We start from the raw sequence: 21,700 nt of genomic DNA, 5'->3' as shown, positions 1-21,700 counted from the left end.
AATATGATGTCTCTTTCTGTAGACATGTATAGTAGGGCCAGATGTACAAAGAAGGGAGAAAGTAAAAGTTGCCACAAATTGCACTCCAACTTTAACCTAATCCAGTCTGTTTTTGTGAACAGACCTATATACTAATAGATTGGTTTGCAAAACCCTGATTATTAATGGGTCGCAATTTGATCTAGATCATGAGTATTTATGAGGTAGGTCGCAAATTGCAATTCACTATGAATTGCTGCCATCACAGGGATAGTGGTCTGCTTAGGTCAGCAGATCACTATGTCTGTAATTGCTTTTGAATAACGCAATATTTTTTTAAACACATCCAGGTTTCCTTAAAAGAGAACGGAATGCATTTAAAAAAAATGTTTAACATTTTTAAGTCTAGGCAGTGGAACATAGGAGCACTGCCTACTGGTAAAAAAACATTTTTTGGACCATTCACAAAGGGACTGGGATCCATTGGGGAATCTTTCCCATTTACGAACTTGTTATCATCTCCTTTGAGCCTTCTGTATAATATTGTTTTGTGGCTGCATTTTGGTCTTAACACGTTAATACCTTTCATAGGAATCACTATTTGGAACCCATTTAGCGATTTGGTAACAGGTGATGTTTGATTCCTTTGGTGCACGTGGGTGTGCGCTGGTCATAGGCTGAGATGAAAGGATCTGCAAGATGCACAACAGTGCAACATTGCTCCCAAGGGTGGAAAATAAACATGTGATCTTACAAAGCTCTAGCATCTTAGCTGATCAGGCCTACGGCATTTATTCCATGTAGATATAGATGTCCTGGCACAATAAACCTGCCTTTCCTTTCATGGAAACTGAAAGTCACGATTTCCAAACCTAGAATATTCCAACAATGTGCAGCAAAAACATAAAGGTTCAAATAACAAGTTGTGGTCTCCCTTGGTTTTTAGCGCGTTCCTCTCTTGTGTCAAAGCATGCCTTCTTATTAAAAAAGCCTTTTACGTTGATGTACAGAGACACAGCTCACGGGTATTTCATTACTGGTGGAAAAAGCGTAAATGTACTTACTGGTAATCCGTTATCCCCAGACTTCCCTGGCTTTCCACTTGGGCCGGGTACTCCTGGAGCTCCTGGCGCACCCTACAGCATGGGAAGACATGTGATATGTGCAGTTAATGCAATGATAAGAAGCTGCATCTTAATCCGCTCCAGGCCGCACTGACAGGTTAAGCTCCCCTCAGAATGCCATCATAAATCTTCTCGAAAACAGCCACAGTTTATAACTAAAATAAACCATTGGTGGAGAGGTAACAGTGAACTGAGATCCAGCTCATCCATCAAGGGTTTGCAGTGACAGAGCTTGGTTGCCTTAACGGGGCCATAAAACATGCCACTTCTTTTCATCCTTCATCCACATTTCACTGTTTTCTAACAGCCCCTCTGTAGTTTCCCTCCCTGCACCAATTGCTTTTCTCCTATATTTCTTTCGGACGATTACTTTTAATAAGTTTTGTTCACTGTTTTCTTGCTGATGTTTTCCATCTTTCTCACTTCACATTACCACACGTTGTTAGTTCCATATTTCTGAGGTCCACACCTGAGACCTATACCTTTTCCCCACACCGTATGCCACCCCCCCTCCCCTACGAGCCCGATTCACAAAGATTTTTGTGTGACCACGAATGACTCACTCCTGGCTTACTTCTGAATTTCCAGCAGTAAGTCATATTTACACCTGGAAAATGCTCTGTGAATTGCCCCCAATGCGTTGCTGCTTATCTAAAGCTGTTGACTAACAATGTCTTCCCTACTACCTACAAGAACCTTCAGACAATGTTTCTTCCCTCCTCTTTCCCTTCATACAATCTGAAAATCACAAAGGAGAGATTACAACCGCATTATCTAATGTCTATACTGTTACCAAACCCCACACTGTTCTAAAATGTGTACAGGTGTAGCTGAATGCCCTCCAGCTGAAAGAAACACTGAATACGGTACTAGGGCCAGGAAACGGGGTCTAATTAAAATAGATCCTCCTGACATGGACGCCAAAGCTCGAAGAATGAAAGTGTACTTTGGCCTAGAGCAGCCTACCTTCCCCAAGAGGAGAAGGCGTGTTGCCTTGCCTGCTATTTTAAGGAATCGGGCAGCATGCGAGTTGTATGGCTATAACTGTTGATAGAAGGCCTTGTTTTCATCATGGTACATACCAATGTACAGAGAACAAGTACATCATGCCCCATAGCAGATAGTACAGCACTTTACTTTTGTTTGACACTTGGTGTGGCACAGATGAGTCAATGGAGCCATGTATGTGAGAGCACAGGGCAGGGCGGAGTTATGAATGCCTCTTGGTGGGTGTCGGATGGATTTCGTGCATAGCTGCCAGCTCGGGCCATGTTACGGCAGTGGTATTATTCATCTGGTCTTCATTTTTCAAACAACAAGATACTTACAGTTTCACTTTTCCCTTTATAAACACCAGTCTCCAATGCCCAGCATGCTTAATGCCAGCGGCTGAAACCAACACACTGCTGTTGGCTATCTCTCAAGTCATGGGGGCAGGTGGAAGTTATTCATTTTCATATGCAGCTAAACATTGTACCTATAAGTTTAATGAATTTCTAACAAGTCAAATGCCTCCTTGTGCCACCACCTTAATACTGAACAGACAATCGCTCTAAAGTGGTGAGCCCTGGAAGATGTAAATATTTACAGGTAACAGTGGCCAACTGCACCTTTAGGAGGCACTGTGGTCAGGTGCATCCATATTTAACAACATAGTTAGCTACGTCATAGGTAACAATATGGATAGCTGCATCCATAGCAAACACTTCGGTTTGTTACATGTTCATCTGAGTGAAATTAATAAAACGGAATTTCAGTTTGTCGTCGCCAGAACACCCTTTCAATGCAAAACCGCTTATCTCCTAGAAAGACAACACAACAGGCGCCGTACTAAGAACGCTGTCCGCAGGAACTAGCTTGCGATCCCTGTGAGTTAGTGTATGAGTGCCAGCGGATCCGCTCAGAAACAGAGAGGGTTAGCCACTCTCCAGGTTTCCGAACTGCGTGCTGTGCACAACCCATACGCTAGCTGTACAATTTACGAGTTAACGGACGGGTAATAAACAGCATCGTTTGCTTAGAGACACTCGCTTGTGCACACGTTCGGGATAAGGCCCAATGCAGTAAAATGAGACACACAACAGCGGGTTGAGCAGTGCACGGAAAATTGCTGTTATTCTTTTTCCCTGCATACAAATATTTACCAGCTAAGGATCTTATTTAGAGTTTGGAGAACTGATGCATTGGCAAAATATCGCAGATATGCCTCAGAGTGGGTAGCCACAACGTCTTCAGAGCCATACGCTATAATGCACTTGTAATACAGCGATGGGATGTACATCAAGGCCCATATTTATACTTTTTGACGCAAAACTGCGCTAACGCAGTTTTGCGCCAAAAAAATTAGCGCCGGCTAACGCCATTCTGAAGCACCATGCGGGCGCCGTATTTATTGAATGGCGTTAGCCGGCGTTAGCCGACCGGCGCTGCCTGGTGTGCGTGAAAAAAAAACACGTACACCAGGCAGCGCCGGCGTAGGGAAAAATGGCGTTTGGGCGTCCAAAAATGGGGCAAGTCAGGCTGAGGCAAAAAAAACGTCTTAACCCGATTTGCGCCATTTATTTTTGGCGCCCAGACGCCATTAACATGACTCCTGTCTTAGCAAAGACAGGAGTCATGCCCCCTTGCCCAATGGCCATGCCCAGAGGACTTCTGTCCCCTGGGCATGGTCATTGGGCATAGTGGCATGTAGGGGGGCACAAATCAGGCCCCCCTATGCCAAAAAATAAAAAATACTTACCACAACTTACCACAACTTACCTTTTCTTCCCTGGGGTGGGTCCCTCCATCCTTGGGTGTCCTCCTGGGGTGGGCAAGGGTGGCAGGGGGTGTCCCTGGGGGCAGGGGAGGGCCCACAGGTCCCTTAACGCCTGCCCTGACCCAGGCGCTAAAATCCGGCGCAAATGCGGGTTTTTTAGTCCCGCCCACTCCCGGGCGTCATTTTTGCCCGGGAGTATAAATCTGACGCAATAGCATCGGAGTCATTTTTTTAGACGGGAACGCCTACCTTGCATATCATTAACGCAAGGAAGGTGTTCACGCAAAAAAATGACGCTGACTCCATGAACTTTGGCGCTAGACGCGTCTAACGCCAAAGTATAAATATGGAGTTAGTTTTGCGTCGAAAAAAACGACGCAAATTCGGCGCAAACGGAGTATAAATATGCCCCCAAGTTTGGGAAGGAATATAGCGTCCATCAAGCTCTAAACAAGGAACCCATCAACTGGCAGGCGATAGAGATCATTGTATTTAGTTTCTATATTTAACTACATTAATTAACTCTCGATCAATCATTTTATGAGTGTTAAACTGGAGACAAATGTGAAATCTCAATTTGCTTGGATAGCATTACATAAGAAAGTACTCTTAATACATGCCTAGTCAAAGGCACAGTTTTTGGTACCCGGAACGTAGTGAATTTGTCTCATTAATTTCTCAGAATTACAGAAAAGTGGTTTCAAGATATTTGGAACGTTTTTTTATTACATATCTAAGAAAATTGGTTTTAAGATATTTGGAAATTTTATTAGTTACATATCTCAGCCACGCCGAGGCTCATTTTATGAACCATACGCTTAGATATCAAGCTTTTAGTGTTCACTTCTGTCTATACATATTAATGTCTCAATATGAGTATAAATCGTGCGATAGTCCTGTGGGGTATGTCTGAAGCCTGCTCATTAAACATGTTCTTCAAGACAATACATACTTACCATTGGTCCGGGTGGTCCTCTTGGGCCTGCAACGCCATCCTTTCCTGGGAAGCCCTGTTACCAAAATAGAATCCATTAGACATTCATTGCTGATTTAAAGCTCTCAATACGAAACAGCTGGCGTTCACTTTACCAAATCCAGACCACAGGAAGTCAATGCGACAAAATATCACATTGCTAATTTTATGGCTTTGTTTCACTTCGACAAGGGATCTGGAACCCTCATCAAAAAAGTATTGACTTACAGCCGCAGGATTGAAGGCTATTTTATGATTTCTGCATGTTTCATTTTACAGTAGTTGGATTTATTCACTTTCAGAATATAAATACATAGACAGGATACCTAGTAGGTCAGTAATAAGTAAGGTCATATAATTGAATCTGCATCAAGGATTCTAGTGCCATGATGAACTGTGGTGCCAAAGTAGAATTATTTGTAAATGTAACACAAAGCATTATATAATTATGAAATGTACGGCTTCCCTTATATTTTATATCAAACGTTTAAAATCCTCCCTATTTATCTGCTGTTTAAGATTCGCGGCACATGAATATGATAATATTAATAAAAGAGGAACTAATAAACTTGGCAATCTCTCACATAGATCTATGGAACATTTATATAAGGAATATTTTCGCTTCCCTATGAAGAGAACCGTTTCATAGAATTTCAATTTGGAAGGGTTTTGAGAAAAAACATTTTTGTGCTTTTTAGGTCTACAGACAGCTTTTGCTGTTAGTGAGACCTCATGTTACCACTACACCCATTAAATACCACACACACACCCCAATCATACACATGCACGCCATATTGCATACATCATTTTGAAAGGGACCTTGGCTCATCTCTCTTCAGCCCTGTTCAGGTGAATTCTTCTCATGCAAAGGCTCAATGGACTGCCCATCACATTGTGGATCACCCCACATTATATCGCAGACGTTGACTTAAAAAAAAAAATATAATAATTTATTTTTCATGAAGTAATGGGCCTCAAAGTAGTCCCTGCTGTACAACGAGCAAGGCACTGCATCTGCTTTGCATGCAGCTATTTTACCCAATTATGAGTTTATTGTGTAGGAGGCTGTGTCTTAGATACCGTGTGATTTTGTTTCTAATAAAAAAATAATTAAGAGTACAGTGCACTCACACCGACCAGCCTTGCCCGAGTGAGCCACTAGTGCTTGTCTCTGCCTACAGCTCAAACCTCCACACTGTGATCAGCAGAGAAGCACAAAAAGACATCTACGTAAGTTTGGCTTCATGGAGGAAATGTATATCAATAGCAGCATCGTTTTGGTGGGATGGCTGATGCTGTGCTGGACCTTGGACCTTCCTGTTGCTGCACGTGTTAGTGGGTGCATTGTATTCAATGAGGTTCAGTGTGACCTTGTGAATTCCTCTCCTGTCCGTATGGCCCGGCTGTCCCCAGTGAGAGGTTCACCTGCACATGTGTTCAGCTGGACTTTGGAGATTAGAAATTATTGTCAGTCGTATTTGTGCTGTGAAGCAGAGGATGGGAAGTGTTTTCTTTGCTCCTTCCACTTTTACCTCTCAGAGGCTGGGGCACATCTATCAGTGTTGCAGCTGGTGCAGATACATTAGGGCCTAGATCAGGGGTCTGCAAACTAAAGACGGGCCCTCCTAAGGGGGCCTCAAGAGATCCCATGGGGGCTCCAGGCTTCGGCCAAAAGAAGCATTATGCTGATGACAGGGCTTTGTTTTAAGCTGAAAAAATTAGCATCAGTACACCGCTCTGTAACGGGCCATCACTAACATGTTTTGTCATTTATATCCAAGATGGGAATATGTGGCAAAAGGGAGGGGACTCCAAATAGTCTTCAAAACCGCCAACCCCCACTTCTAATAATCGCACTGTGAACACTTTTATACATTAGTAAGTCCTGCCTGAACAGAATAGTAAGTTTGGGATAATGAATTTGATTGCATTTTTTAAATTTAATTTAATGTAATTTACATCTCTTATAAACTACGGCTGTCACCTAACGGGTATCCTGGCACTAAAGGGGAAACAGTCTGAGGGGGTGGGGGGAAATGACAAACCCCAGAAAATGTGAGAGAACTGCCACACATGGTTTACTGTCTTTGAGATATCAGTCAGCCTTGAGGAAATTACCAAGTTTTTAGTGCTTTTTGGAAATGCATCAAATCAGAAAAATGTCTCAGAGTAACTGGGAGATGGTTCAAAAGATGAACTGCCCTGATCATAAAGGCATGACCTCCTTGTCTACATTTCCTAAATGTAGTAATCTGGGCCAGATTCGCAGATGAGGAGAGCAGACTCCTAGCCGGGGCATAGCAATGTATTTTCTTTTGTAAATGGACTGGGCCAAGGTTGTGCAGAGATTTGTGAACAATATACAAGGGTTTAGGCATAATTCTTTGTCTTAGAGGTAGCCAATACAGCTCCTTCAAAGCTAGAGACACTAAAGATCTTCTAGGTCTGTTCAAGGCCAATTTGACCGCTACAACTTGGACTCTATAGAGCCTGTTGAGCAGGCAGTAGGGGCACCTAAGAGCAAGGCATTGCAGTAATCCGGCCTACTCAGGATCACACTGTGGACTACCAGCACTTTAGAGGATGAGGGCAGCAAGGGAAGGATCTTACACAATGTTCGAATTAAATAAAAGCACATTTGTGTAGTCTTTTTTACGTGAGCTTCAAGGCTCAACTTCTTGTCAAACAATACCCCCAAATTCCTAACCTTCTCAGACAGGACAGGAGTCCCATCAGAGAATAGTGGCCAGACGTTCGACAGAAGCATGGCTGGAGACTTGTTTGCCGAGCAACAGAGAAACTCGGTTTTGTCCCCATTGACTCTGAGCCACACAATAATATCATTCATACAGTTGTGAAAGGCCTCCAATGGCATCCTTTGAGTGCCCTTCAGGAAGAGAATAAGTTGGGTGTCATCTGCGTACTTCACCAGACTGACACCAGGGGTTTTGATGAGTGAAATTAGAATCCTCATATAAATATTGAACAGTATGGGGATAATTGAAGTGCCCTGTGGAAACCCATGTTTAATGGCCCTTAAATCGGAACAGAACGGTGACAGGGACAGTAACAGAACTAGACTGCAATGTTTAAATAAGTAAACACACATTTAAACATTGCCAGCCAATTTGATAGAATTATTGTGAAAAATTAATAGGGGGGCTGATAATGTTTTTTTCTCTGGAGGAAGGGGTGTGGCATTAAAAAGTTTGAATACCACTGACCTGGAGGAATGAAGGGCCCAGTCTATCCTGCAGCAACTACAGTTTTTTACAATGTCTCTGGACCCGGAGCAGTGTTTACTAATTGAGGGGTAAAATGCATTCAGTGACCTTTCTGCATATTCAGCCTAGTTGTTCCTTGGCATGACCTGATACTGCAGCAGGCGTCCAGACACAAAGCAGCTAAGTCAAGCTCAAGTAGCAGGAGCACATTGACGCTGACTCAAGAGAACTTTAATCCATGGCCATGGCTCCAACAGAATGAGAGCCCGGGTCAGTAAGTGTCAAACATCAGACATGAGGCAGGTTGGGCAGCTGTCCATACATGCAATGGAGAGCTACAAAATGCACATTGGCTCAAGCATGCTGCCTGGATCCAAACAACGCAATGTGTGTCTGGTGATTTGTGACTAAGCCTGCTCCGTGACCCAGTCCACTCCGATTGGCAGCAGAGGACTGAAGCAAGGCTGACTGTACACACCAAAGTTCTCATGCCACTTTGGCTGGCTGTTTTGCGCTGACCAAAGTGGCAGGTGCACTTTGAAGCTCTCCACTCAGCTGTCTTATGACAGCTGGGTGGAGACCAAGCACAGGCAGCCCACTCCATCCAATCCAGGAACTTCTCTCATGCTGGTTAACAGCATGAGAGCAGTGTCTGGATTGGTTAGGGGAGCTCTTCCTTTATCAGAGAGCAGAAGAAGACAGAGGGTGTGTAATGCATGTAAGTGTGTAAAGCATGGAAGTGTAGTGGTTTTGTTTTACCTTGTAGTTAGAGTTATGTTTTTTATTTGGGGGTTTGGAGGGCGTGTGGTATTTTATTTGGGGTTTTTGGTTTGATGGGTGGTTTACTTTATGGTTTTGGAGGGAGGGGGTGGTTTTTTGGGGGCGGGGGGAGTGGTGGGGCACTTCACTCATTCCAGCACTTACAAAGGGTACCAGCTGCCCCTGTTTAAAAATGAATAAGTGATCCCACATGGTCTTCCACTATCCTTAAGAGACAGAAGGGAAGTGCCTGACAACTTCCTTGCTACTTTTCAGGTGCAGATTATTCTCCAAGTGCGGAGTATATTAAATAATGTCTATGTTTAGTCTGTTTTTAGGCAAATAGTCAATTATGGCAGATAGGGAAACAAAGGCACAGAATAATACAATGATTTGACCAGGATCATTGAGGTTATTTAAGAGAGGTATCCACATTAATGCCTCAGTGCACCACCCATTCCATTGTTATTATGGTGAAGTGGATACTTATTATGTGGCACATTGAATACTTCCTTTCATCCTGTAAGTGCTTGTCTCCACAGAGCGCCAGCACTTCACCAATCTATAGAACGAGCCACGGCCGCTCACTCTCTGGTGCCCCTACTTTGTCGGTGGCACTGCTCGGGCGTAGGACTCTCATCACTTCCAAATGATGCTGGAGAAGCTTTACTCAAAAACGCCTCCTGAGTGCATTAGCACAAATCCTATGTGGGAGAGAGCAAAGGCATGCAGGCAGAGCACCAGTGACGTTAATGGGGGCATGGAGTGTGGGGTGGTGGGGCTGGTGCCCCATCTGTAGATGTCCTACCCCCACCTTGTGCACCCCCAGGGCAACAGCTATTAAAGTGCCAATATGAAAAGCTTGTAGTTTAGCACAAACTACAATTCTCTCATACTCTGTAAAACACAGTGTTTTTATTTAAACTTCTGTGCAGATGACTCATTATCAGATGCTGCTCCTGTCTTTCGTCTTTTAGGAACACTGTTTTCCTTTTTGTTTACAACAGTATTATAAACAACTCATTGGATGACTGTACATGTGTTAAATCTTTGCTGAAAACAAGGATATTTTATGGCTGCCGTTCATGTTGTGATTCTCTCATCGGGCACTGGAAGAGAATTGTGGGTGTGGATGAGGAGGAGGGAAAAGATGGAGCGGGAAGTGGAGAAGTGTGAGTGTCAGCCCCCCCAAACATTAAGCTTTTAGTATAATGGCAGATGTGTCATTTGAGACATCCGTGACGTCCCTCGTTCTGAGTGTACCTCCCTCTCCCAACAATGTGCTCTATTTAAAGCAGACTTAGGTGCATCGTTAGACACATTCATAGGGCAATGTGGGGAAACGTGCATTGACGTTCGTGCACAACAAAAGCCCTCAGGACGTACGTGACTTCTCTTTGGTCCTTTACCTTGCTCTAGTGGCCCCTGGAAGCTGCTAAAGTTGAAACGTTGGACATTGAAACACGTTGCTGGTTGTGCTGACCATGATGATGAGTTGGGACTTGTAGAGTTAGACGGTCAAGATTCCAAAATCCCATCGACTGATGCTACTACCAGCACTCACAAACCCTTCAGAATAGAAGTTATACATTCCGGAAGCACTCTCACAACCCTCTCCGACAAGTAGTCTTGGACTGTTAACAACATTCAGAACTGTCAGAGTAGCAATCACTACCAACAGCACTTTAATACCACTTACACATCAGAGGTTTCACACGTCTGAAGAATTCACACATCTCACAGACTAGCAGTGTCACAACACCAAGACCATGTTCATACCGCTGATCGAGCAGCACTCTCACTACAGAAAACACCCTCACAGAAGCAGACTCACACTACAGAAAACACCCTCACAGAAGCAGACTCACACTACAGAAAACACCCTCACAGAAGCAGACTCACACTACAGAAAACACTTTCACACCCCTTAACTATTAGCGATTTCACACTACATACATCACTCTGACATCCATCAGACTAGAAGCCTCCTACTTTCAACAGCAATCGCATATCCCTCAAAGTAGCAGTCAAAAACGAACGAGAGCCTTCTCACACCCCTAACAAAACTAACACAAGTATTAGGTATCGATTCTACACAACTGACAACACATATCCCTCATAGACGTGTAGTTACACACTACTGACAGTGCTCTGACATCCCTCAAAGACCAGCACTCACACATTACCTACAGCACTGTCATACCATTCACATAGTAACAGTCAGAGACTACTGACACCACTTACACTCTAGAAGCAGACTGCAAACCAACAGAACATGCCATACAAAAAAACAGTCAAAAAAGGCAGACTGGGTTATTCACATTTTCATGGCAACCATTGGCAAAGTCAATAGGTCAATCCTCGTCTATTATTAAAATGACAATAACTTAATTGTATTGCAAGTGTATTCCCACTGCTACCTACACTTGCCTCCCTCTACATTCCCATCAGGTTCTACCATCACTTTTATTCTGTTACATGTCCAACCGACTAAACTCATAGTAGGTGTTCTTCTCGCGTAATATTGCTTTACTGCCTCAGTCATGTCACCACAACAGGTGGTTTTTCTTTGTTGTCTACTGCCATCCGTTGGAAATGTCTTTCCAACACGGAGCCATACAAAGAGCAGTATTCCAGAGTTAAGTAAAGAAAGATCCTGAGAATGTAAAACATGAGAACGGACTTCAATGAGGACAAGATCATTACAACCGGAGGAAGCTACATTGCTACTGGGGCAACTAGAGCTTGAAGTAGCAAAGTGTTGGAATGTGCATGGAACACATAAGCGAAACATGTGACAGATGTTAGAGTGTGATGAGGTAAAATTTTACTTGAGAGAGGACAACTGATAATGGACATGATGAACTAAAAGTAACATTAACAATCAATTTATAAGAAATTGTGGTGTGTAAAAGATTTGTCGCTGATAAGAGCAGTGGCATAGTGTTAAACTATACTTCACAATATGCTGGGAAATAAGTAAGATAAAATAAATTAATTCCAGTTAATCTACAAATGGTATTATTCTTTGTTAGAGAACAGAGGTGAATAGGACTCATGGCGCAACAGAAATAATGATACTGATGGTAGGTAAGGAGTTTCTGTACAGACAAGCATGAGGCTTGTGTTCCTCTAAACCTCGTCAGGGTTAAATTCCCTCCTCCGTGCTCTGTCTTCTTTAATTCATGTTATTCATTCAAGTTTACCCTCTGCTTTTCAATTATGTTATTCAGTACTGCACTACTGGCTCCTCTTGAACTTGGTCGCCCCTGCCCCTACATTGTCCATTGTACCTCACCGTGTTTCCGCTGCCACTTGTTTGCCTAATGAGAACAACACCACAGACTGCAACTGAACATAAACATCTTACAAACTAGAACTTGTATCAGAGGGGAAAGGTATAAAGTTACTGTAGAGAAATGCTTCCAAGCATCTGCAACTGCTCTTCGTGAAGCCATCCAATCAATAAGCAACGGGCTGTGGCCAAGCTCTTTCCGAAGCAGGGGAACACATACAGAAAGCTGTGAGGATAGGATTTCAAACTCTGCTCTTGGTTTTTTAGGCATGCCCCTTCTTTTCACAACACTGATAGAAAATAAACCTAGGCAGACCACGAGAAAGCATGAAGTGGATCATATGCAGGTTATACAAAAAATGAAATTATTTTAAACCTCAGATATTACAGGATGAAAAGCACACGTTGCACTGTCTTTGGAAACGGCAAAGAGCGCTGTTTTATAACACAAGAAACGTCAGTCTGTGTGAGACTAGGGAACAGCCAGGTTTGGTCAAGACCGGAGAGAGGAAACACTTGTTCTTTGTTTCTTAAAGGTATTTCACTGTTGTGTAGTGGAATGCAACGTGCCTGTTCGTGATGAACATCTGTCATTTTTTTGGATTGTTGACATGAAATGATAATTATTTCTTTGTATCTGAGATACAATTTCTGAATTGACATTTGGGGCAGATTTATTAAAGGGTTGTGCAACACAGCCCAGCTACAGACGTTCCTGCGCTCTGGTATGCTATAGGAACAAGGAGCATCACAGAGCTAAGATATAGCTCTGCTGCTTTCTCCCCCAGCACCAACACACAAGCAGGCTGCCAGCGTCACGCACACACCTTTGCACCATTATGTGAATGCATTCCGTCTAGAACAGATTTTGCACTGAAAGCATACCTTTCTAGCACAAAATACTATGCTCCTTTCAAAATACTATACCCAGACAAAGTTCAAAACCTTTCCCACATTGGATGTGTGCTGTGCATTGCAGCACATATGCAATGTTTGAAAAGTTAGACATAATTAAAAGGCTTCTTAACTTTTTGTGGCAAAGTCCTGTCTTCCATTATTAGTAGACAAGGCTTTGGGTCACAAGCCAGGGATGGTAGCTTGGGAATGCCCCTTTACCTTGAGACACCCCCTTGATGCAAAGTAGCACAATGCAGCATTACTGCTATTTGTGTTAATTTACGTATCTCGGTCAACTTTTCAACTAAATAAATTATTTTGCTAGAAAGTAAATACTTTAGCAATACTTTGCACTAGTTTTAATCAGTTTTTGACCTTGCACCACACAAAGTATTCATAAATCTACCCCTAAGTATGTAAATCCTTTGAAAACCATCCTTTGGTTAACCATCACATCTACACACCCTAATAGCAATGTGATGATTAAGTTTAATACGTCCAAGCAGAAGTGTAGTCAGTCAACAAATTGAGCATTTTTCAATATGTTGGACAAAGACAATGACCTCGCTCTGAAAGTTTACACATTGTAAGAACTAGTAACACATGCTCGTGAGATCTCCATATGACACAAAATGCATACATTCTACTTCAGTTATTTTCATGTTGTTCCCTTTACTACAGATCTTTTTTTTTTCCAGTGCCACTCTCTCTTGCTTTCATCCTTATTCCATCTCGCATTTTTTCTAAACCTTCATCAATCCCTATAAATCTCTCTCAGTCTTCTGAATATTTGCTGTATTGTGTTTCTTGTATAATAACATATATCTATCTATCTATCTATCTATCTATCTATCTATCTATCTATCTATCTATCTATCTATCTATCTATCATAGGGACTGATTCACTAAAACATTTAGGAGTGTGGATAGTAGTGCTACAGAAGTACTCTTTTACATACTATGAAATGCCTTGTTGACTCAAACCTGATACGTCCAAGTCCTTAAGGGCAAAACTGAAAGGAAAGGACACTCCTTTTAATCTGTACTAATTGCATATACAACTAGTCTCTGAATATTCCCATTATATTCCCCATGTTTTGGGGTCAATGCACAAAGGCATACAAGAATATATAAAACAGTTCTACAGGAGTACCACTTTACATACTCTAAAATACATTTGTGAATAGGTCCCACAACATCCATCAAATCATCTCTCCAGTTATCCTGCTGTCTCTCACTCTCTCTTGCTTTTCTCTCTTTCTTGTAATTCCTCTAGCTTAGATCTTCCACAGCATCTTTAGGATATGGGTAGCCTTCCTCAACACTTCCTCACAACTCATTCCGCACTAGCTGCATTGTGGTAACAACCGGTTAGAGTAAATTAATTCCCTTACACTTTTAAAGGATAGACTCCCTGGCAATATATCAAAGATGATACCATGTTATAGTCAATGAGATGTTGGTTTTAGTATTGAAGACACTGGTTCACTGATCTAAGATCACTCAATTAGAATAAGATAGTGATTGTGGTTCCATCACTGCCCTGTTAATGGAAAATTGCAGCTATAATAATTGTGTTGCCTCTTTGATGTTGTATTGCCATGGACATTATATTATATATGTTTTTATGCATCCACAAAAAATTAAAGCGTACTGTATAGCAATTGTGTTTTAATAGCACCAGACTGTGTGACGTGATAAGAAAAAATACTCTTGAAATACTGCAGTTGTTTTAAAACGAAATGCATGGTGACGTAATGTGTCAGAAAACCTCACCCTAGTCCCTGAAGGTCCCATTGCACCTGGTGGTCCAGTTACTCCTGGGCTCCCCTGCGAAAAGGAAATAAGTATCACTGAGATAAAATGCTTTCTACTCTTTTCAACAAAGATTTCACTCAAAATACACATTGATATATAGACTACATTTCACCTAAAACCACACTGATATGTAGACTAGATATTTCACCCTAAACACATAGGTATGTAGACTTGATTTCACCTACAGAAAACACATTGATATGTAGACTAGCATGTGGTTCAGAGATTCAGTTGTCACACGTGGAGTCAGAAAGGTGTCAGTGAGACATAATGCAGCCATACTGCACACTGCGTGGCCTTTGAGCAAAAGATGTTTGTGCCAGGGTTTGTATTTTGTCCATAGATTATGACTTTTCAATGTCTTCAGTAGTGTGGCATCACACCGGAAGAAAACAGCATCTATGCAAGGGTGCAGTGACACTCTAGGCGACTGGTACCCCACCAGTACAATCAAACTGTGGGGATGTGTCATCTCCCTGATGCAATGAGACTGTAAGGAGTTGGCATCCTGCTTAAGCATTGGGACAGTAGAGAGGTGGTACAATCTCAGTACAGCGAGACTGTTGGAAAATTGCACCCCAAGATTGTGGTGAGATAGTAGAGTGGTGGTATTATCTAGTGCAGGACCACTATTAGGAGGTTGCATCTTCCTGGTGCCGTGAGATTGTAAGGAGCTGATATCCCACTGGTGCAGTAAGATAGAGGGATGTGGTACTGGACAAGTGCAGTTAGACAGTAGGGATGTGCTATTACACTGGTGCAGTTACACTGTAACCAAGTGCCATCTCCTTTTTATAGTGAGATTACAAAAGGGGTGGCATACTGGTGCTAGGAATGTCAATCCAAGAATGGGTAAGCCATGAACTTCCCAAATGCAGCAACAGCTGACTTGGAGGTGGGGGGCATGTTTTCATGTTTCTTAACCACCCCTGTCTGCTCTATTATTTTGAGAGTACTTGCAGAGGGATGACTGATTTTGTATCTTCCCTTCTTTCCATGTCTGCCCTGCACACCTCCTGCTGTGCTCCCATGGCCCACGCTGGAAAGGACCCGTATGCAATGCAGGGGGCCTCGAATCAGAGGACAAAAGAAACACATAATTGCAGGGGTCATAAAATAAGACATGCATAAAATATTACATAATTGGGGTTTTTAATGTGTTATACTGGTCTAGTGAGACTGTGCGTGTTCATTGCTTGTACAGGTGACTTTCAGAATGAATTACAGAAACCTGCAAGCTTGCATGACTTATGAAGATGAACAACCAATGCTTATAGATTGTGGTTGTCCATATGTAATTATTTAGGTGAGTAACATTATCAGTAACAACTCGGCAATTGCCAGGCTAGACAAAGTGCTAGCCAAAAATGTCCTGTATCAATGCTCTAACAATGTTTCTGTTTTATACCCAACATTAGTACATGTGTTGGTGTATTTTATATCATCTGGTGTGAGCTGTGTGCGTACATACTCCTACCACCATCTATCGCTTCCGCATCTGTATAGTTGTAGAGGCTTGAAAAGATAATGACCGCTTGTCTTAATCTGGTGGTTTCTTTGATGTTTAGATCTCCTTGTTACTGCCCACATTTGCAAATGCTGAATGGAAACGAAACACAAAGACCTTACCATTCGACCTGGGAGGCCTGGTTCTCCGGCATCACCTTTTACTCCTTGGCGTCCCTACAATCGACCATTCAAGAAGTGGTTAGTACTGGAATGCTCAGGAGCCTTCTGTACGTAATTGAACATTTTATAGTTTACACTTACACTTTTTGTAGTTAGATTCTTATTAAATGCCATATTATAAAAGCAGTAAGCAACAAGCTATACACAAGAGAAATATTAACGGAGAAAAGCAATAATGAGCTGCAAAATGCAAATGAACTTACACACAACATACATAAAAGAACTCTCAAAAACCACCACCAGATGTATTTCCTATAGAAGCAGAAGACCATCTTTATTAACCCTAGAAGCCCCTTAACACTTGCTGCCATTTGGGAACAAAAAGCTTTAAAAAAAAGGTTTGCTGCCCACAACTCTTGCAAGATTTAGGGCCTGATTTAGAACGGGGTGGTCAGGTTACTCCATCATAAGGGAAGGGTGACAGATATCCCAGATTTCGGCGGACGGGATATCTGTCTCCATGGTTGACAGAGTAACCCGTCCACCAGTTTAAATCAGGCCTTTAATTTGCATACCTGCATTAAAATTTTAGTTTCTATATCTTGTCACATCTCTGAGCTAATTTCCTCAAACAGCACTCAAGTATATGCAATCTTTCTTCGGGGGTGAGGAGGCATTATTAGGCTCCAGTTTCAGCTGAGGTGAAAGTCTACAATTCACTGCGAGCATGCTGACACATATTCTGCCCTTGGAACACGTTGGGCTAATCTAATGCCCACTGCTCTATACCTGTTTCTAGCATCATGGCCTTTGTGCATTCTCATTGGCCTCTGGCTAATCAAGATATATAAAATGACGTACGCACGCCCTTCAGCAGGAAGCATAATCGCAAAATAATTAAAAAAAAGAATGGTCTTCATTTGGAAGTAATGGGGTCTAATTGGCATGATTCCGATAATTTTGAAATCAAGCAAAATAGGTCTGCCACCTTTAGTGGCCACACTGCCTAACCCCCTACCCCACTTTCACCTGTCTTTTAATTTTTCATCTTTCAGTAGGAAAATGTATGCCAAGGGGGGAACACGGACTATGAAGATATAGGAATGGCACTCACGCTCTGTAGATGAACACGTGTATGGAGTAAAGTGCTGCAGTTTTTTGTTTGTTTTTTCCATTCAAATCCATTCCTGTTGTGAAAGCATAATCATTGTTTCTTGAAAGAGTGGCTGGTCTCAAAGTACTTTAACTGACTGTACTCAGGGTACCTATGTTCAGGACGACTGACAAGTGCTTTTCCTGCACCCCTTGCACAACAGATTCCCACCTAGAGAAGTTATGCCTGATTTCCACAAGCAACAGGTAATATCACACCAAGAATTCCTCCTGATACATGATATCGAATCTGCAAAGCTCGATCCCCCACTGCAGCACACCTCCTGCCTTCAGTGAGGTTTAGAGGACTTTGGAGGTTCCCTCCGATTGTGAGATCTGTGTAGACATTCAAAAGGACGGGTATTGTGTACCAAGTCTCGATGACTCAGCGAAAAGTAGAAAAAGAATGATCTGCTACCTGCTATTCATAGGAAATGGGACACATCAGGTGAGCGTGATCACAGTACTTGGAATCCTTACGTCAATGTCTGTGCTTTCAGTTCTGAAGGTTGTTGCATGTAACTAAATCTTGATCAAATTGAGAACATGCAAGATTATATCTTTGGCAGAAACGTGTGGGCAGCTATAAACCACTAAAAACATTTGCATTTACTTTATTTACAATAGACCACTGTGCGCTACTGAACCACATTCTTACATTTATATGACTTTCCATCTAAAAAATACTCCAGCAGTATGATTCTTCCATCACAAAAAGTTTTGGTTATAAACTCACACCACCATAAATACCACATTCATATTAACTTACTGGTTCTCCGGGTATTGATAGTCCATTAGGTCCCTGTGGACCTGGGGGTCCCTGAGGACCTGCAGGCCCTGGCTCGCCACGAGAACCCACGGGGCCCTGAAATTGAAAGAAAAAAGGTACATCCTCGGTAAGTTTCAGAAGCTTTTTGTATGTGCTCAGTATCAAGTACTCCAAGCTTCACTGTTGTGTCTTTAAGCACTTGTGCATTCATCTTCTATACCACCGGCTCATGCCCTCTTGAATGCTACACACATCATTGTAGAGTTTCACTGTGTTAACAGACACAAAGTAAATCTTGAATTACACCCTTGATGTCGTTCTCCTCTCCCCAACACAGTGGATTATAGGATGCACCAGAAATGAGAAACAAAAGCCACTGCATATCTGAGCAAAGCAAATCTGCATAGTGCAGAATTGCACCGACATGGCAAGTAAGAATGCAGTACCAGATCTGTGGATGTTCGCTCTGCGCAACAACAAGGCACTGTCTTGCATCGTGATGAATGTGCATAAACCACTCACACAGCCATGTGCTGTGCAGCAGGCTTCATACTGTGCACAGTGAAACTCAACATCTGCTTAGGTGAACCACTTTCAGAGCTGCTCACAAATTGAGAACTGGCCACTATGGAAGACGTCCACGCAGGATCAACACCTATGCAATAACTTTTGGGTTACATGTCTTTACACCTACTAAACATGAGTACAAGCAAACGTTAGGTCCTGGGGAGACCAATGACCCCATGAGCTAAGAATGGGGAGCTTTTAGGCCAGAACATTACTCATTAGCATTATATTTTGTGTGTAAATGCACCCGGAGAGTGCTTCCTCAATTGATGTTTGCAAATGCCTCTTTTTACACCTTGGGTCTTATTAGAATTACACAGGTAGTTGTACATGCACTCTGAAAAATGTTGGTGATCCCATCTTTGTGTATGACAATGAGGATCACGAAAAGAACTGATAATTTAATCTTTGTGAACAATTTTAAATTTGTAGCAATTCTAATCATTTGGAAGTATTAAGAGGAGTTTAGTGTATCGCAAAACACACATTGGCTTAATGTAAATTGGATAACTGAACGATGAAAACGGTTTGTTACCTGAAAGAAAAAGCAAAAACAATGAAGGAAACCAAAACAACTTATTACGCTGGATTGGTTGAGAAAATGCCAATGTGTTCATGAAGAATTTTAACTATGGAAATTAGGCCTCTCTTACTAATGACTTTTGGAATTTATGTAAATTGCACTATAAAGTGTAAAGGTGTAAGGCAATAATAAACGCCAATCTTCTAATTGCTATAAATAGGCCATCCAGGAATGGTGTCACAATAGGTTTGAAAACACTAAACGGAACATCGTAGAATACTTATTGTTGGTGATTATTAGCAATGGAGGTCTGGGTAAAAAGAATTGCCTTTTTTTTATTACACTGGGTGCCCCGTATTAAAGTCTCCTCAAATTGTAGCACATATACATATATATATTCACAAATAAATCACCTGTTAGAGTTATCTCAAGAAACTATAACTCATGCCCTATAACTTGAGCCCCCGCCATTCAGTATTTTTGTCAAAACATTTACTGTAAATATTACATTGATATTATCAATGATATTATCAAAAATGTTGTGTCGTAATTTGCGCTGTAATTAGCAATGCACAGCGAGGGTGCAAGTTTTAGTTACGTTAGAGCACGCTTTATAGTTACTTGAGATAACTCTAACTATAACAGGTGAATTTCTATGGTTTGGTATGCTTACAGTGGGAGCCTAACTATAACATCCCTGTAACCTTTGTTTTTTTAGTGAATTTCTGTGGCTTTTAAATTTTATTTCCTAACTATAATGTCCCTGTAACCTTTGTTTTGTTTCAGTGAATTTCTATGTTTTTTTTAACGTAAAGTAATTTTCATTACTATACGTTAATCCAACCACCACTACACACGGCCTTTGGTGGGCACGGCGGGGGTTCGCCGCTGGGCCTGGCCAGCAGCCAGTCCCTTGGGCCAACCCCTATAACCACCCAAACCCCTGCTGTGCACAGCCTTCTGCCAAGCACAGCAGTGGTTGGCCGCAGGGAGCCAACCCTTGTAGCCATCCTTTGGCCATGCACGGCAGGGGTTGTCCACAGGGTCTGGCCACACAGCCCCCCTCCCCAGGCCAATCTCGGTCCTGAGGACCCTATCCCCAGGGTGCTGCCTACTTATTTATATTTTTTGGGGAGTGGGGGCTGTGCAGCCCCCCTTCTGAGGCTGATTTTGGCCCCCAGAGATCCCATTGCCTGGGGTGTGGTCTAATTTTTTTGGGGGGCACATGACCCCCTCCCTAGGCCGATCTCGCCCCAGGGATGAAATCCCCCAGGACTCAGCCATGTGGGAACCCAGTCATATTGCTGGGGCACGTGGGGAGACTCGGTGTTTGCTCTGATGTGCCAGCAGGTGTCAAAGCTGCTACCAAGCCACAACAAACAGCTATGTACTGAGGGTGTGCAGTGGAGGTCCCCAGGGTCATCTGTGGCTCCATAAGAGGGGCCACGCAGCCCCCCCTCCAACGAGCATTGTCCCGGGGAGCCAGTGGTCTCTGGGGCTTGGGGATCCAAAACAAACCCTCTCCCCTCTTTCATTCTAGCTCTGGGGAGGGTGTGGTCTCCGGGGCAGCAGGCAGGGCTGGGCACCATCCCGCTTTTAAATTGTGATTAGCCCAGAGAGGTGGTGGTTTCTAGGGCTGTGGGGGGGGGGGGGGGGGGGGGCAGGTGCCCCCTCCCCCTGCATCCATTAAAAGTAAAGCCTCAGGGAAGTGGCAATCCCCAGGGCAGTGGTCAGGGCCGGGCGCCACCCCACATTTAGATTGTGATTAGCCCCAGGGAGGTGGTGGTCTCCGCGGCTGTGGAAGGGCCGGGTGGCCCCCCTGCATCCAATAAAATGTAAGCCCCAGGGAGGTGACAGCACCCGGGGCTGCGGGGAAGCTAGACACCCTCCGCATCCATTAAGACTAAAGTCCCAGGGAGGTGGCAGTCCCCAGGGCAGCGGGCGGGGCCTGGCAGCCCACCCATGTTTATATTGTGATTAGCACAGAGGAAGTGGCAGGGCACCCCTGCATTAGATTATTTTGAAGCCCTGGGAGGTGGCAGTCACTGGGGCTGTGTGGGGGCATTGAAAATATGAAAGCCGCTGGGTCCTAGCCCACCCGAGGGCCTCCCAGAAAGAAGTAAAGAAGCCTGTGCTTCTTTTTAAAAAAAAAAATCACCAGATCCACAGATATGCCACGAATCGTGCTGAAATGTTTTTTTTAATGCTTTTTTACACTTGGGTGTGGGGGGGG

The 21,700-nt window shown here is 43.0% G+C and overlaps 1 protein-coding gene across 3 annotated transcripts in view; it reads right to left on the bottom strand.

The window, feature by feature from the left end:
• The window catches only part of COL12A1 (collagen type XII alpha 1 chain), a 307,200-nt gene that overhangs the window by 19,182 nt on the left and 266,318 nt on the right, over positions 1–21,700 (bottom strand). For all 3 annotated transcript variants that reach the window (XM_069235673.1, XM_069235672.1, XM_069235674.1), the window contains 5 exons: positions 18,378–18,473; positions 16,457–16,510; positions 14,786–14,839; positions 4,818–4,871; positions 1,044–1,115 (listed from right to left, as the gene is read on the bottom strand). In XM_069235673.1, coding sequence (XP_069091774.1) covers positions 1,044–1,115; positions 4,818–4,871; positions 14,786–14,839; positions 16,457–16,510; positions 18,378–18,473 — 330 coding nt within the window. The remainder of the gene's footprint in view (positions 1–1,043; positions 1,116–4,817; positions 4,872–14,785; positions 14,840–16,456; positions 16,511–18,377; positions 18,474–21,700) is intronic.

The sequence above is a fragment of the Pleurodeles waltl genome, chromosome 5 (genome assembly GCF_031143425.1).
Source record: "Pleurodeles waltl isolate 20211129_DDA chromosome 5, aPleWal1.hap1.20221129, whole genome shotgun sequence".
NCBI lineage: Eukaryota > Metazoa > Chordata > Amphibia > Caudata > Salamandridae > Pleurodeles > Pleurodeles waltl.
This window is presented reverse-complemented; position numbering and strand designations above follow the sequence as displayed.